Source organism: Thermobia domestica, chromosome 4 (assembly GCF_964235325.1).
Source record: "Thermobia domestica chromosome 4, izTheDome1.hap1.1, whole genome shotgun sequence".
Lineage (NCBI taxonomy): Eukaryota > Metazoa > Arthropoda > Insecta > Zygentoma > Lepismatidae > Thermobia > Thermobia domestica.
The window spans coordinates 39,316,850-39,334,622 of record NC_137457.1 but is presented as its reverse complement, the minus strand read 5'-3'; the positions used below and the strand labels follow the sequence as shown (position 1 = coordinate 39,334,622).

The 17,773-nt window shown below is 32.4% G+C and overlaps 1 protein-coding gene and 1 pseudogene across 3 annotated transcripts in view; one reads left to right on the top strand and one right to left on the bottom strand.

Annotated features, from left to right (window-relative positions):
* Positions 1–17,773, top strand: part of LOC145683298 (chymotrypsin-like elastase family member 3B) — a 368,302-nt gene that overhangs the window by 124,728 nt on the left and 225,801 nt on the right. For all 3 annotated transcript variants that reach the window (XM_081754658.1, XM_081754657.1, XM_081754659.1), the window contains exon 4: positions 13,320–13,456. In XM_081754658.1, coding sequence (XP_081610784.1) covers positions 13,320–13,456 — 137 coding nt within the window. The remainder of the gene's footprint in view (positions 1–13,319; positions 13,457–17,773) is intronic.
* On the bottom strand, positions 16,870–17,574 carry LOC145683582 (cytochrome c oxidase subunit 2 pseudogene; annotated as a pseudogene).

Genomic DNA, 17,773 nt, shown 5'->3' with positions numbered 1-17,773 from the left:
GTATATTTCTAAATTCACTATTTAACACTTTTAACACATCATGAGGAATAATTCTATCCTGTAAAGCTTGCAAACGAGATAACTGTAACTTAAATCTTTTTGTAGTGTCATACCATGATTTTCTCACACAAGCAGCTCTAATTCCTTCATTAGTACTGTAAACAAAACCATTCGCTACAGAACAATCACTACAAATGTATGTACTTTTACCTTTTGTTAATGACTTACTACCACAATTTCTACATTTTAATGCCATAGAACTATAATTTGATAACATGTCCTTTAAGGTAATTATTGGATATAACTTTACCAACTCTTCTTCCGTGTACAAAAATTTAGGTATTAACATTTTCCATAACTGAATAACTGTGCATGCGTTGCTTTTACCTTTAAGTCCATCTTAGTAACATCCCGAAAATACCAATTAAAATTAAATCTAACTAGTGCATCTAGTACATCCTCACGCTTCTCAAAATAATCTAAAAATCTATTGAGTATAGCTTCCATATTTATTTTAAAACAAAACTTTTATGGATATAAACCATAAAAGTACTTAAACTTAATCATATTTAATCATTTTTAATCATATACATAACATCACTAAAAGAATACCCTTGATTTAGAAGATTTAAAACCTTAACACAAAGATGGCCACATATAACTGAATTAAAGTCTTGTATTCGTTCATCAATGTAAAATAAGTTTTTGGTGCCAAGATATTGTACTAGTTGTTTAGGAGGTACACCACCATAAGAATCGAACACGTACTTTTTGTTTATTTTTCCAATAGCATATCCAATGAGTACCAACGTTTTCTGATTTATCGAGGTCAACTACACCACACTCATTTATATAGGGTTTTTGTGGAAGTTCGTCACTCATAAATACACATCTAAATCCTCTTATCTTTAATTCTTTAACCAACCTCTCTATATCAAAGTTTGTCAATGGTTTTAGTTTTTTGACTTCTTTGGTTTACCCGTTCCATGTTTTCCTTCTATAGCCATATTGTGTCTTTTTTGTTCTTCAAGTCTTGTTTATTCTTCTTAGCATCCAGTACAGTTTTAGTAATCGCTGCTGCACCACCTGCTAATGAGCCAACTGATCCTAAAGCTGCTAAAATGGCCGAAATTGTAAAAATAAAAAAATCCATATGCTCTTTCTTAATCGTTTTTCATTTGTGCAGTAGTTAAAGTTAAATCCATTGCTTTACCTTCTTTAATTTTCTTAGATTTATCACTAAGTTGTTTCTTTGTTAATACATGATCAATATTTAAATCATTTAGTTCGTTATAAGGAACACTAAACATACAACCTTTAATAGAACACATCTTCCTATTTATTTAAGAGAAAATCTTAGTTTGTAAAAGTACAGTTGTTGTAGCTCAACCAAATTCAGTTAAGGAAACATTCTCATCTGTTATCCTTATCTCAAAATTGTCAAACTTTTCTTTCGATATAGGGAAAAATAATGGATAAGTAGGCTCATAAATAATACTATGTTTAAACTCGGCATCTGTTTTTAATGATGCTATAATTCCTGTTTCTCTATGTGTGTATTCTTTAACAAACATACCATCTGCTATATTACAGTGAACATTAATTCTATCGAATGGGTGAAACTTTGGTATCTTATCTCCAACATGTTCTGTGTTTCTAACTTCTTCTCACTAAAACCGAATACAGTGTTAATGGTGTCAAAGGTTATATCACAATGCTCGCTAAATATTTTACCTTTATTTTTCTCTCTGTCCTCAGTAAATTTAATATTTTTAAAAGCATCACCAGTGTTTGGAAAATTTGATTTAATATATTCTTCTAATTCTTTTAAACTATATTGACCAGGTTGAACTATGAGTTGTTTTGTAAGATTAGATTGAAGGTTACTACAAAATTTTAGTTTATTATTTCTTTCTTAATGTTTGGAGTTAAGTATGTTGTGTAAAACCCAACTAGTCCTATCCTTAAATAGTTGCTACTGTTGTCTAATTCGTATTGGAGTTTCTTCTTTAAAACAGAAGTATCACTAACGTAAATACCTTAGCCATTTATTATATAATAAATGCATGAGTTTGATTTACCTAGAGATATTCCAAGAGAGAAAGTAATCATTACCTTCTCTTACTTTACAAGAGGTAGACATAGACATTTAGACTGTTTCTATCTTGCACAAGCATATTCAAATTACCTAAACAGCTTATTAGAGATAACGTTAACTTCCTATGCATATTCAGACAACATGATACTAATCTTAAACTTGTGTGTAATGAGTTCGTTGGAGGAGATATGTCTTATGATAAAATTAAAGAGATATGTTCAAAATGTTGGCAAGAAGATTATGGTTTTATAGTAATTGATATGACAAGGAAGGTAAACAATGGTAATTATAGGATCAATATAAAACACTTTATAAACGTTTGACGATTATTGACGTTTATTGACGTTTGTTCGTTTTCTATATAATAAATGGATGAGAAAGATAATAATAAGAATATCAAGTTAAACGAGTTCTTGATAAAGGGCTTCAAATCTTGGAAGAAAGAAAGAGCAGGTATATATGATAAATTTAAGACACAAGAGCAGCCTGTAATTGATGCTATTCAAAACTTGGGAAGTGAGATCAAAGAAGTAGCAGAACAAAATAAAAATCTAATAATTGAGATTGTTCCAGTTGTCCATAAGACGGCTTCAATAGATCCTAGTTTACTAGAAAAACCTAAAAAGATAACTTATGATAGTTCTCCAAGTAGTAGTGATACGCCTATAACGGGAGAAATAAAACAAATGAGAAAACAAATTAAAGACAAAGTGGAAGGAGTAGATCCTTTAACAACAGCACAATCATTTGGTAAGATTGCAACGAAATATTATAGTAAAAGAAATGATAGTGTATTTGGAATAAGAACTGTAGGAGAAGATGGAAAAATAATAAATAAGATAGGAAATTCTGACGTTAAAGTGAATGGTGATGATTTGATAATTAAAGGTAAAACTTATAAAGGAACAGAAGGTCTATGGGAATTGTTAACGATGAATATTAATAATACCATTGAAGATTATGCGATGACGATTTTGAACAGTACAAGGAAATAATAATAGAATCAAATGCTGCCTTCCAAAAATATAATCGAGATAAAAAATGTTCCATCGAATAGAGGTTCTAAGTTCATTAATATTATCAAGCCTATTTGGGATAAGTGTATTAAACCATCTTTACCTCCAACTCCTAAAAGGACTGGTGTAGGAAGTAACAATATACAGAGATACCTAAAGAATATATATGGATGGTTGATGTGAGAAAATTATTTGATCGGTTAATAGTTATAGGTGGAGAAGAAAAGGCTGGTAATAATAACTTTTATAATGAGAAAGTAGGTATAGTGAGTATGATTAATAATAAGCTTTCGCAATTAATTCCTTATGATCCAAAAGGTATAGGTTATTTGATTAAGATCTTAAATACATTACCTGGAATGATGAGAACTTTGGAAAAGGACTAATGAATAAGATTTTAAACATGAAGGGAATACCAGAGTTACATATACATGGCTTGAGATTTTGCGGGCCTTTTACGAAGCTTCAAGAAAGGTTAGAGAGAGGTGATGAAGGTATTAACCCATTAGATGAGGCTTGTAAAGAACACGATATATACTACAGAGACGTGGAAAAGAGCATTTAGTAGTGATGCGTCAATTGGTGAACGATTAGCTGCTTTTGGGGTTAGTACTGCTATGAATGCTAAGGTTAAGTTAGGATGGTGATTATAAGTTTTTAAATGTTATTATGTATGATTCTTTTACGGATACATTCCATAAAAGCGTTGTTTCAAGATTTTCTTTATAATAAATGGATAGTGTTGAGAGTTACGAGTTACAGAGTTTTAAAGCTAACACAATAACATTTAATAATTTGAATGAAGCTAACAAAGATATTGAGTTTGATTTCGATGTGGACGAAGGCTTCATACATCCACCAAAGCAGATTTTCATATGACTTTTGAAGTTGTTGGTGCATCAGTTGGAAGAACATTTGGTGCAAATGATACTATAAAAGTTGTAGATAACTTCTTACCATTCTTCTTTTCTCAAATTGAGGTTAGAAAGTATGGAGTTGTTATAGATAAGATTGAACTACCTGGAATAACATCTACAGCTATCGGAACATTAAAGATTTCCAAAACAGAAGTTGAATATAAAAACAAGCAGGATTTGAAACAGATGATAAACTTGGTCTAAGAAAGGACTTTAGTGTTTTGTACAATTAAGATTAATTCCAGGCTTTTTAAGTGATTATAAAGAGGTTATGTGGAAAGGTGGATTGAGAATAACATTTACAAAAGCTAACAACAATAACGATGTCTTGTACAAATGGACTGGATCAGGAGCAGGTGCAGCAGCTCCTCATGATGGCAAAATAACAATAAAAAGTATGGAGATAAGAATACCTATTGTTGAATACGAATCTAATTATAAAAACAAGTTAAAGTTGAATATTGTTTAAGAACCTAAAATCATGTTTTCATTTCATATTTATCAATGTGTTCAGAAGACTGTTGTAGGTTCTTTCTTGGAGTTTGATGTTACTACTCAATTTAATTCTAGACACTTTGATATGCCTGATTTCGTAGTTGCAATGTTCCAAACTGATAGAAGTGGCAAACAAACGGCAGATGCAAGTAAGTTTGATCATTGTAATGTAAAGAATAGCTATCTTAAGAATGGAAGGAATGAGGTATTTCCAAAAGAATCAAGAAACTTAGATATTACTAACATGGATTATTTTAAGATGTATGAAGATTATAGTGCATTTAAGAGAATAACATGTGGCAATACCGAAATGTACTATGATCCTAAAGAGTTTATAGATAACAGACCAATGTATGTGATTAATTTTAAAGAGGAAGAATGCATCGGTAAATGGGAGAACAAACATAATGATTGTAGTAGACTTTGCAGAAGCTGTGGCTGCTAATAATATATGCTATGCCATTTTAATTGGACAAAATAACTTTACATATGATCCCAAGAATGAGAAAGTAGTAGAAGAGTTTTAGATACTTAAATGTATGTTTGTATTGTTTTATGGAAGTTTTTCCATAAACGAAATTGATGAAAAATGATTAAATATTTTTGGTGAAGATAAAAATTGAAGAGTGTTCATTGATTTCTATATAATAAATACGATGTCGAGTCATATTGAGCTTTTAAATAAACTTTGAAGTCTTGAACAAAAACAAGTTATTGGATTAAGAAAATTAGAATTAAACACAGAATATAAGATTGTGAAAATGGAAAAGATTAAAACTAAGTTTGAAAAGAGCATTTTAATTGAGTGTGAGGAGTTTGTCTTTCCTCCACCTAGATTTACAAAACACTTAACAGATAAAATGATTGATGAGATCGTTAAAGATGGAATAAAAATCAAATACACTGGTCTAAAAGATAATTATCCAACTGTTGAGTTTTGTATGTAAATTCTATGTAAATTTTCTCTATGTAAATGAGAATCGGTTTTTATGAATTTCGAATAAAACGAACATTTTCCTTATAATAAATACACTATGGCTAATTATTTTTATAAAAAATAACGTTAAATCATTGAGATTCCTTCGCATAGATGAGGTAGAAAAAGGTAAAGCGTTCGAGATAACATTATGGAAATTGATTCAAACACAGCGTTATGGTCAAAGAGTTTTAGTACATTTAGATGAGAAATATAAAACGTTATTACCACAAAGATATAATGATGAAACTGAGCAAGTATTGAAAGATTTGAAACAGTATAAGCTGTTTGTTAAGTATGAGGGTTTGAAAGATTTAGATAATGGTTATAAAATACATTAGATTTACTTTAGAAATGAATCCAAAAAATAACAAAAATAAAACTTGTAATTTTAAGTATGTTTTAAGTGTATAAGTGTTTTTATGGTTTCATTATCAATATCCGAACTTGTAATTTTAAGTATGTTTTAAGTGTATAAGTGTTTTTGTGGTTCATTATCAATATCCGAACTTGTAATTTTAAGTATGTCTTAAGTGTATATGTTTTTATAGTATCAAGACTATAAAAAACTAAGACCTTTGAATATACAGAACATAATGTCATTTAAATTTTAAAGATACATGTATACATAAGGGATTTATTTGAGTTTTTTGTAATTATCTCCTTATAGTTTTGCAATTTATAAGACATTCGATAGATATTAAATTTATTTCTCTATTGATTGCCGTTTGAATTTTGAAAATCGATTAATATTTTATGAAGTTATAGCAAATTCGAAATTTCGGGAATTTTTACGGGTTTATTTCTGAGTTTTCGGGAAAATGTTATTGTTTAAAAAAGTCTTAGAATTTTATTGTGATTATGGTAGTATTGTTTATTTATTCGATTTAATGAAATTTTGTAGATATTGAAAGAGGGGAACATATCGTGTATGCATTTTATAAAATTGGTTATGCTATTAGTATTCATTTGCCGTTTGAATTTTTGAAATCGGTTAATTAGGGACTGAGCTATTTAATTTTAACGTTATTTGGGGGTGAGTTTCCAGTGTTGCCAACTCATTTTTAACAATTTTCATATGTATTAGTAATGGGGTGAATTCATCCCTATATGTTTTAAAGCGATATCTTGAAAAATTAAAATCCTGGAACATTCCGAAAAAAATATTGAGTTGGAGACACTGCATGGTAAAAGAGATCTAGTGAGAACAGCATGTACAATTTGTGATTTGTGAATTTCTTTCTTTTATTAGAGGAAATGATGTTGAGGAAATCATGTTGAGCTATATGTAAGTCATTCCCTCTCTTTCTTGCTGGGAGTGGAAGGATATACGACGTGTATCAATTACGTAGTCTCATCCCGTGGGATTACGTCATAGTTATTGCGTAGTCCCATCCCGTGGGATTACGTCGTAACAGCTCCATCTGGTTTCTACTGCAGCTAGAAATTCTGTTGGTGTGAGGAGAAGAAAAGAGAGAGGCTATAATCTCATGTATATATATGTTATTGCTTCTCTCAACTGAAACTGGTTTGTAAGCTGAATATATATATATCTGCGTCTGGTGCATATATGTATGTAACAGCGAATCAACATACTTAACTTTAACTTATCATCATTCAGCCATCTGTGGACCGATTTCGTTCAAACAAAAACTACTTTTTCAACCAAAGACAGCACTATAAGTTATAAGTTTTAGATATAAGTTTTTATGATTTTAAATGTCATAAAAGCCTATGCAATCTCACTTTAATATTGTAGTTATGGGAATACTTTGCGCATAGTACAGCTTCATTCATTTCTATGTCTAAATAATCTGGTTGGAAAAAAGGGCCCAAATTGCGCTCGTAGTTAGGTTAACATTCTACTAATATTATAAATGAAGATATGCAAACATTTTATAAAATAGCGTAGGTCTTATGAAGAATAATATTGTATAATTTATGTTACATTATGTAAAGTTAGCTTTTAAATAACAGAAGAGTTGAAACTGAATGTATAAAATTATTATAAAAGTTCCTAGCATTTTTGTAATTTTGAATTGACTTTCCTACATTGTAAGTGGGCGTCAATTAAGCAGGAACTACACAGAATATGACTATAATTTGGATTTCGATTTGTATAAAATCACTTCCGTTTTATACGTATTAAATCTTAAAGAAGCTGAACCTTGAAATTTAATATTATTTTTAACATCGCCTTGCATTTTTGAACTTGCATCGTGGTAGCGCTCCTAGATTCTAAGTGGGTGTCAATTATAGTGGTGTCTATTAAGATTATAACTTTATAACCTTTATTTCGATTATTATAAGCTCACTTTCCGTTTATAGGTCTAACATGATAAGGGTGTTGAACCTTAACGTATGAAATTATTCTTAAGAATATTTTGTAATTTTCGTCCTTTATATCCCCTCCCTAGATTCTAAGTGGGTGCCAATTTTAGCCGGATCAATTTAGATTATTACTGTATAATTAGGATTTCGATTGTTATAAGGTCACTTCCGGTTTATAGGTCCTAGCTGATGAGAGAGATGAAACTTAAGGTATAATATTATTATTATGAACGCCTCGTATATTTTGATCTCTTGTGGCAGCGTCCCTAGATTGTAAGTGGGTGTCAATTGTAGTTGGATCAATCTAAATTGCTACTGCATAATTAGGATTTCGATTTATATAAGGTAACTTCCGGTTTTTAGGTCTTAAATGATAACTGAGCTGTACTTTAGGTTATAAAATTATTTTTAAGAACGCCGTATATATCTGGTCTTTCGTGTTAGCGTCCCTAGATTCTAAGTGGGTGTCAATTATATAGGAATCCATAGATTATTACTTTATACATTAGATTTCCATTTTTATAAGCTCACTTCCTTTTATTGGGTTTTAAATGATATGGGTGCTGAACCTAAAAGTACAAAATTATTTTTTAAAACACCTCGTATTTTCGGTCTCTTGTAATACCGTACCTAGACATTAAGTGGGTTTAAATTATAGTGGGATCGAGGAAGATCATTATTGTATAACTTGGATTTCGGCTTCTATAAGGCCACTTCCGGGTTTGTGTCTTCATTGGTATTGGAGCTGGACCTAAAAGTGCAAAATTATTTTTAATATACCTCGTATTTTTGTTCTTTTGTTGTACCGTCCCTAGATTATAAGGCGGTATAAATTATAGTGCGATCAATGTAGATCATTACTGCACAACGTGGATTTCGATTTCTATAAAGTCAGTTCCGGTTTTGTGTTTTAATTGGTATCGGAGCTAGACCTAAAAGTGCAAAATTATTTTCTTAAACACCTCCTATTTTCGTTCTTTTGTTGTACCGTCCCTAGATTCTAAGTGGGTATAAATTATAGTGGGATCGATGTAGATTATGATTGCAAAACTTGGATTTCGATTTCTATAAGGTCACTTTCGGTTTTTTGTCTTAATTGGTATGGGAGCTCCACTTAAAAGTGCAAAATTATTTTTTAAAACACCTCGTTTTTTCGGTCTTTTGTAGTACCTCCGTAGATTCTAGGTGGGTATAAATTACAGTGGCATCGATGTGGGTCATTATTATATAACTTGGATTTGAATTTCTATAAGGCCACTTCTGATTTTTGTGTCTTAATTGGTATGGGAGCTGGACTTAAACGTAGTAAATTATATTTTAAAACACACAGTATTTTCGGTCTTTTGTTGTACGGTCCCTAGATTCTAAGTGCGTATAAATTATAGAGGAATTATGTAGACAATTATTGCATAAGTTAGATTTCGATTTCTATAAGGTCACTTCCGGTTTTTGTGTCTTAATTGGTATGGGAGCTGGACCTGACACTACAAAATTATTTTTTTATACACCTCGTATTTTTGATCTTTTATGGTACCGTCCCTAGGTTCTAAGTGGGTATAAGTTTTAGTGGGGTCGATGTAGATTATGATTGCATAACTTGGATTTCGATTTCTGTAAGGTCACTTCCGGTTTTTGTGTCTTCATTGGTTTGGGAGCTCGACTTAAAAGTACAAATATATTTTTTAAAATACCTCGTTTTTTCGGTTTTATGTTGTACCGCGCCTAGATTGTAGGTAGATATAAGTTATAGTGGGATCGATATAGATCATTACTGCATAACTTGGATTTCGATTTCTATAAAGTCAATTCCGGATTTGTGCCTTAATTGGTATCTGAGAGCACTTAAATGTAGTAATTATTTCTTTAAAACACCTCTTATTTTTTGTCTTTTGTAGTACCGTCTCTAGACACTAAGTGGGTATACATTACAGTGGGATGGATATAGATCATTATTGCATCAGTTGGATTTCGATTTCTATAAGGTTATTTCCGGTTTTTTGTCTTAATTGGTATGGGAGCTGGACTTAAAACTACAAAATTATTTTTTAAAACACCTCGTAATTTCGGTTTTTTGTTGTACCGTCCCTAGATTCTAGGTGGGTGGAAACTTTAGTGCAATCGATGTAGGTCATTATTGCATAAGTTGCATTTCGATTTCTATAAGGTAACTTCTGGTTTTTGTGTTATAAATTTTATTGGAGCTGGACCTAAAAGTACAAAATTATTTTTTAAAACACCTCGTATCTTTGGTCTTTTGTAGTAACCTCCTTAGATTCTAGGTGGATATAAATTATAGTGGGATCGATGCTGATCATTATTGCGTAACTTGGAATTCGATTTTTATAAGGTCACTTCCGGTTTTTGTGTCTTAATTGGTATGAGAGCTAGACCTAAAAGTGCAAAATTATTTTTAATACACCTTGTATTTTCGGTCTTTTGTAGTACCGTACCTAGATTCTAGGTGGATATAGATTGTAGTGGGGGGATGTAGATGATTATTGCATAACTTGGATTTCGATTTCTGTAAGGCGACTTCCGGCTATTGTATCTTATTTGGTATGGGAGCTCGACTTAAAAGTGCAAAATTATTTTTTATATCACCTCGTATTTTCGGAATTTGTTTTACCGTCCCTAGATTCTAATTGGCTATGTGTTATAGTGGGATCGATGTTCATTATGATTTCATAGCTTGGATTTCGATTTCTATAAGGTCACTTCCGGTTTATGTGTCTTAATTGGTATGGGAGCTGGTCTTAAAAGTACAAGATTATTTTTTGAAATACATCGTAATTTCGGTTTTTTACCGCTCCTAGATTCTAAGTGGATATAAATTATAGTGGGATGGATGTAGATAGTTATTGCATAAGTTGGATTTATGGGATGGATTAAGGGTTCCAAAATAGCTATTCAATACAAGACAAAAAGACGAAGACCAATCAATTGGGAAGCTTTGATCACTGAATATCAAAGAATTGGGGTGTGGGCCAAAATAGCTCAAAATTCTATGCAAAATAGCCCGTCAATATAAGACAAAAATCGAGGACCAATCAATTGGGAAGCTTCGATCACAGAATATCAGAGGATTGACTGGGGCGTCTAAAATAGCTACCCAATGCTTTGAGAAGCTTCCGTTCTTAGCTTTGCAGGTGAAGGCAGAGCGCAGGGGTTCAATTAACTATCCGATACACGACAAGAACACGAAGACGAAGAGGCATTTTTATCATGCTTCTATAGCTGATAGCTGTCCAAGAGTATACTTCTTTAATCTAACATAGCAACATACTGATTTAGGCAGGTTTAGGGCCGGTGTAGGTCCCATGGGAACCTTCCTAGGCCAGGCATAATGGCCAAAGGTCAAAACCAGCTATCTTAGAGTTTTTCTACTGATACGTTGTACTTTTAAAATGATCAAACACGAGTTTTTCTGTGCTGGCATCTGTCGTACCGTTTGCGATTTCTAGGGGTGGCAAAGGACTTTCTAGACACCGTGTATATTAATATAACTCGCAATGTATTATATGCATTCGGAAAACATTAATTACATGTTCTTAATAGGTGCAATTAGTGCTTTCGATTGGTGTATAAACCATCGTCACTTCGATATATAATCTCGCTCCCTTACCTTGTTAGCGCAATCATACAATGACATTTTTCCGACACTTTAACAAAATTAAGCATCGTCTTCATAGCTAAGAAGATATTATTCCCCCACAACGTTATGCGTCTTTATTTCATCTAGAGCTTTTTTATATTACTTGCAAATGTTAGGCTCATACCGACAGGATCCATTTGCTTAATCGAGAAAAAATAAAAAAGTAATGTGTTTTCTTAGCATACTATAGAGTTATTCGCATGCATTCAAATACTCTTATTCAAAGTCCCTCACTTCAATACACAGTTTTTTCAAAGACTTAGATATTTATCTCCGATGCTTTTCAACTTTAAGAGTGAATTTAAGATTACAAGCACGCATATTTTATTTATTTTACTTTCAATTCTACAGACAGGCAAAATCAACTTTGATTTCCAACTAATTTCAACACTTTCAGCACACTGCAACACAGTTGCTTTACAGTTATTTTCAGCACATGAGAAATCAATATAAATGTCGCTGAATTAACAGATCATCTGTAAGAACTTCTTGAATATTACTGACAGGTTAATTATTCCTGCATTCTGTCAGATAGACAAGCATGCCCTAACACAATGGCAGCCACAGTGATTCTCGTGCTTACCATTCATGATGTTCAGTTTTACATTCTTTCTGTCTGTTATCTAAATCTTTCTTTCAGTAATGAGTTACACCACCTAGGGACTGCAGTAAGTGATAATCAAACCTTTCAAAAGATTTCATAAAGAGCTTTGAAGGAACGAGCAGAAGACTCTTCAAACTAACACAGGTGTTGATAGAACAACGATTATCTAAATTTTATAGTATTTCACACTTCCATATGTTCTAGTTAGCTATACATAACCATACTTTACTCCCAACGTGTTATCTCATGTGTAATAAGGAATAAACCTTCGAATATTTTTCAGCAAATTCATGGAACCCAGAACTGCACACTTCGCATCTTCTCTGAAAGAAAACTGAGTATCATTAGTTTTCCAGAAAAAATACAATCCAACTGGCGTCCATACACTCTGCCTCTAAAGGATCATTTCTTCTATTTGTGTTCTCATAATACCGTGATTGTAGTATTCAAAGTGATTTGTTCTAAATTTTAAGAGTATGGGTTTTGCATTTGGATAAGTGAGTGATCGGTTTTCACATTCAAAGCTAGTGTTGTTAAAGTCGAATAGTATGTTGTGTCGGGAATCTGGAAAAATAGTTGTTTATGATACAAGCAGATCAGATGTGCTTCTGTTACAACAAACTTTAGAGAACATTTACGTATCATACTATTGTGAGATCGAAAGAGTGTTAAATATATTTTATTACAAAAAATGACGTTATTAGAAATTATTCTAGAAAAAATCAAGTTTCAATACCCATGCATTAAATCGGAATAGTTCATTTCATTCCTTCTGTATAAAGTTAATCAAAACTATTTTGTAGTAAACTATTGAGTTCTTTGCCAATAAATGTATGGGTAATACTAATTTAAAAGTATGATATAAGGAAACAATATACAACGTTATGTTTTCATTTAATGTGAATAGAGGTCCAAATTTCGAAATATACGTACATTTTTATAGCTAAATGTATTCAATATTAAGTCAATGTCCGGAGTCAATGTAATATACTTTTGTTTTATGTACTTATTTATTGTTTCACATTAGAGTTTGGTGTTTATTGCAGATCCAGACTATGATTACGGCCAGGCTCCTGCAGGCAACCCATGTAATACTATTATATGAGAAAAGTAATTCATTGAATGAAACACATTCTTAATTTTACATATACATGTAAATTAATTAAATAATAATTAAGGATAATAAATAATTACAAAGCGTTATATTTTTTATAATTCTTTCATATTTAGGTGAATTTCCGTACCTTGTGAGGCTTGAAATATGGAGCCCAGATTACGACGTACTGTCCGCTTGTGGAGGAACCTTAATAAGTCCATATTGGGTTATTACTGCAGGGCATTGTTTAGATGGATATGAATTGATTAAGGTCAGTGGTCAGTCGGAAATGTTTAAATTATTTTAATGAATAACATACGTTTTATCATCCATTATTGAGATTATATTAAGATAATTCTAGTCTGCGTGTACTTAGCTATTCTGGATTTTTGGTAGGTGTTCCATACTAAGGCAGAAAACAAAAAAAATCCGTTCATCTGGATCACATCTTTGTTATCAAAACTGAAATTTGTCTAATATTGGTTTATGAAGCCGAGTGTTAATCTTGTGGTCAGCTTTTTCTTATTATTTTTTTCTACCGGCCTAACTGTATGTTATACAGTACGTTTAAGATTTTATTTTACAGGTAAGGGCTTTGGAGGTACTAATATTCATTCTATTAGTGATAATGAAGGTTGAACTATGTGTAAGGGAATATTAGGATTAGTAGTGATAGCAATTTTAGGAGGTGCAACATTGAGTTGATTAATTTTTCCTTCTGTTAATTGTGTTGTTTTACCTTTATACCTAAAAATAGGTGCGTTACTTGTGAGTATTGTAGGTTTGTGAGTTGGTATCTTACTATCAAGTTATTCTATTGGACAGCCTTTAATGTGTATGAAGTTTTATTTTAACTCTACAATGATAGGAAGCATATGATTTTTACCTTACCTATCAACAAATTATATTATTAAATTCCCTTTATACATAGGGGGGTGTACTATAATAATATTGATCAAGGATGGAGAGAGTGTCTAGGTGCTCAAGGCATATATAGTAGTTTTAAGGGTGGTTCAATGTTAATTCAACAATCACAAGACAATTTATTTAAAATGTATTTATTAATTTTTTTATTTTTTACAATTTTCCTTTGTTTCTTTATATTTGTATATTTAGGTAGCTTATATTGAAAGCATAGTATTGAAGATACTAAGAAGAATTATATTCTCTAAATAATACTCCCTGAGAGTACTCTCTTTTTTACCTCGAAAAGGTAATGTAATATTTATACTAAGGGGGTTATGTTATTTATATTAAGAGATGTTAACGGTCTAACCCGCTAAAGATAAAAGTTAGCAGCTTCTTCTTGATTAATTTCACATCTCCTTAGTTGGGGTAGAGAATAAACCCAATGATATCATTAACAGTGAAATGCCTCTTTTTGGCTTCAACTAACAAGTAGGGGCCAAGAGGCCAAAGGCTCAGGTCGAAACTGAGTGCAATCGTTTGCTTCCTACTTATGAGATAAGTTGATAGCAACACCTTTTGGATGCAAACCAAATATTATAGTTAACTATTATCCCGTCCCATTAGTCAGCTCATGTTAAGGATCCTTGATTTCATTCGTGGTAAAGACCTATTAGGAGGATTACTAGGAATACTAGTCTAACTAGAGATCAGGATAGTGTATTGGTGTTGTTAATAGTAATTGTTATTGGTAATAGAAGGGCGATTTCTACGTCGAAGATAAGAAAAATTACGGCAATGAGGAAGAATCGTAGGGAGAAAGGGATTCGGGCTGAAGATTTGGGATCAAATCCACACTCAAAGGGGGAGTTTTTTTCTCGATCATTAATAACTTTCTTAGAAAGAAGAGTTGAAATGGTTATAACGATTAAGCAAATGATAATAGTTAGTAAGCCGGTTGTTAAGACTGTATTAATTGCCTATTTCATTTAATGATCTTTTTGATTGGAAGTCAAATATACTATATATATTAAATAGGCTTAACCTCCTCATCAATAAATAGAGATGTAAAGGAATAATCATACTACATCCACAAAGTGTCAATATCAAGCAGCGGCTTCAAATCCAAAGTGGTGAGTAGGAGAGAAATGTGATAAAAGGTGGCGTAATAAGCAAGTGGCTAGGAATGTGGAACCAATAATAACGTGGAGACCATGGAAGCCTGTTGCTATGAAAAATGTTGAGCCATAAACAGCATCTGCGATGGTGAATGGTGCTTCATAATATTCATATGCTTGTAGAGCAGTAAAATATAGGCCTAGGAGGATTGTAAGTAGTAGGCCTTGTGTGGCTTGGGTGTGGTTGCCCTCTATTAATCTGTGATGAGCTCATGTTACGGTAACTCCTGAGGCCAGTAGAATTGCAGTATTAAGAAGGGGAATGTGTATTGGGTTAAATGGCACAATGCCTGCTGGAGGTCAGAAAGATCCAATTTCTACTGTTGGTGCTAATCTACTATGGAAGAAGGCTCAGAAGAATGAGACGAAAAAGAATACTTCAGAAATAATAAATAAGATTATGCCTCACCGAAGGCCTAATGTAACTTGCATAGTGTGCAATCCTTGATATGTTCCTTCTCGAGTTACATCTCGTCATCATTGAATTATAGTTAGTAGTGTGATTAGTATGCCTAGGAAAAATAGAGAGGGGTCATATTGATGGAATCATTTAGTAAGTCCTGTAGTTGTAATTAAGGCGCCTAAGGCCCCAGTAAGCGGCCAAGGGCTTTGATCAACAAGGTGATAAGGATGATTTTGTGGTGCTGACATAAGTAACTTCTCTTGAGTATAGTGTAACTAGAACTGCAAATACATATGATTGAATTACTGCAACGGCAGATTCTAATATTAGGAGGGCAATTTGTCCAATTATTAGTAGAGAGAGTATGGAGAGAGATAAAGAAGGGCCTGTATTACCTAGTAAGGTTAAGAGGAGATGCCCTGCGATTATGTTTGCTATTAATCGAACAGCTAAAGTTCCAGGTCGAATGATGTTGCTAATTATTTCAATACATACTATGAATGGTATGAGAGGGGCCGGGGTCCCAGAAGGAACAAGATGGGCAAATATGTGTTGGGTGTGATTGATTCAGCCATAGATTATGAAGCTTATTCAAAGAGGGAGGGCGAGAGTTAATGTGAAGGTTAGGTGACTAGAGCTAGTAAATACATAGGGAAATAGACCTATAAAATTGTTAAACAAGATGAAGGAGAATAAAGAAATAAATAGGAAGGTTCTTCCTTGATAACTAGTAGGGCCAAGAATAGTTTTGAATTCCTTATGGAGAGTTAAGGTAATTTTATTTCATAGAATGTTTGGTCGTCCTGGTAAGAATCAGAATGGGATTGGAATAATTAGAAGACCAATTACTGTTCTAAGTCAGTTAAATGATATATTTATGATTGAAGTAGAGGGATCAAAGGTTGAAAAAAGGTTTGTTATCACTTTCAATTTATAGTTGTCTTTTTAATATTAGTGTCACTTAAGGAAGGATCAGGGGTATTTGAATTAAAATATATAATAGATGCAAATAGAAGGTAACATAAGGAAAATATAATAAATAAGATAAGTCATTTTAGGGGTGATATTTGTGGAATAGAAAAATACTATTGAGTAGTAATTTAAGCTTGACATGCTTACGTTATAATTTAACTAATTTTTCCATTGGAAGTAATTGTTATTTTACTATCTTTTGGTTTAAGAGACCATTGCTTACTTTCAGCCATCCAATGAAAGTTCTTGTATTATTTTTGATATTCATTTAATGAATACTGAGTGAGGGCAGGCTTCAACAACAATTGGCATGAAACTGTGATTTGCACCACAGATTTCTGAACATTGACCAAAGAATAGACCTGTACGTGTAATGTTGGCTGCTACTTGATTTAAGCGTCCTGGAGTAGCATCTGCCTTAATACCAAAGGCGGGTATGGCCCATGAGTGAAGAACATCGGCGGCGGTAATTAGGATACGAATATCAATGTTAATAGGTAATACAATACGATTGTCTACATCTAATAGACGAAATGAATTGGGATTTATTTCATTAATAGGGATTATGTAAGAATCAAATTCTGTTAAGGAGAAGTCAGAGTATTCATAACTTCAGTATCATTGATGCCCAATTGTTTTAAGAGTGATTGCTGGTTGATGAATTTCATCTAGTAGATATAAGAGTCATAAGGATGGGAGAGCAATGAAGATTAGCGTAATGGCAGGCAAGATTGTTCAAATAGTTTCTAGAGTTTGTCCTTCTAACAAATTGCGGTTAATATATGTGTTTGGTAGAAGGGAGGCTAGTAGGTAGCCTACAAGAACTGTAATTATGGTCACAATGAGTATTGTGTGATCATGAAAAAATGTTATTTGTTCTATTACAGGGGATGCTGCATCTTGAAGACCTAGCTGATTTCAAATGGCCATTTCTAAGGAAGACAATTATTCTTATATTTGGGGCTTAGGCCCAATGCACTTATCTGCCACCTTAGAAGTTTGTTAGTAAAGGAAGTTCTGCATAACTATGTTCTGCAGGGGGCAGGTTTTGAAATCACTCTAGAGATGTTGTTTGTTGATCCGAAAAGATTACTGGTCGGGCTCTTGCGAAGGCTTCTCATATAATAAT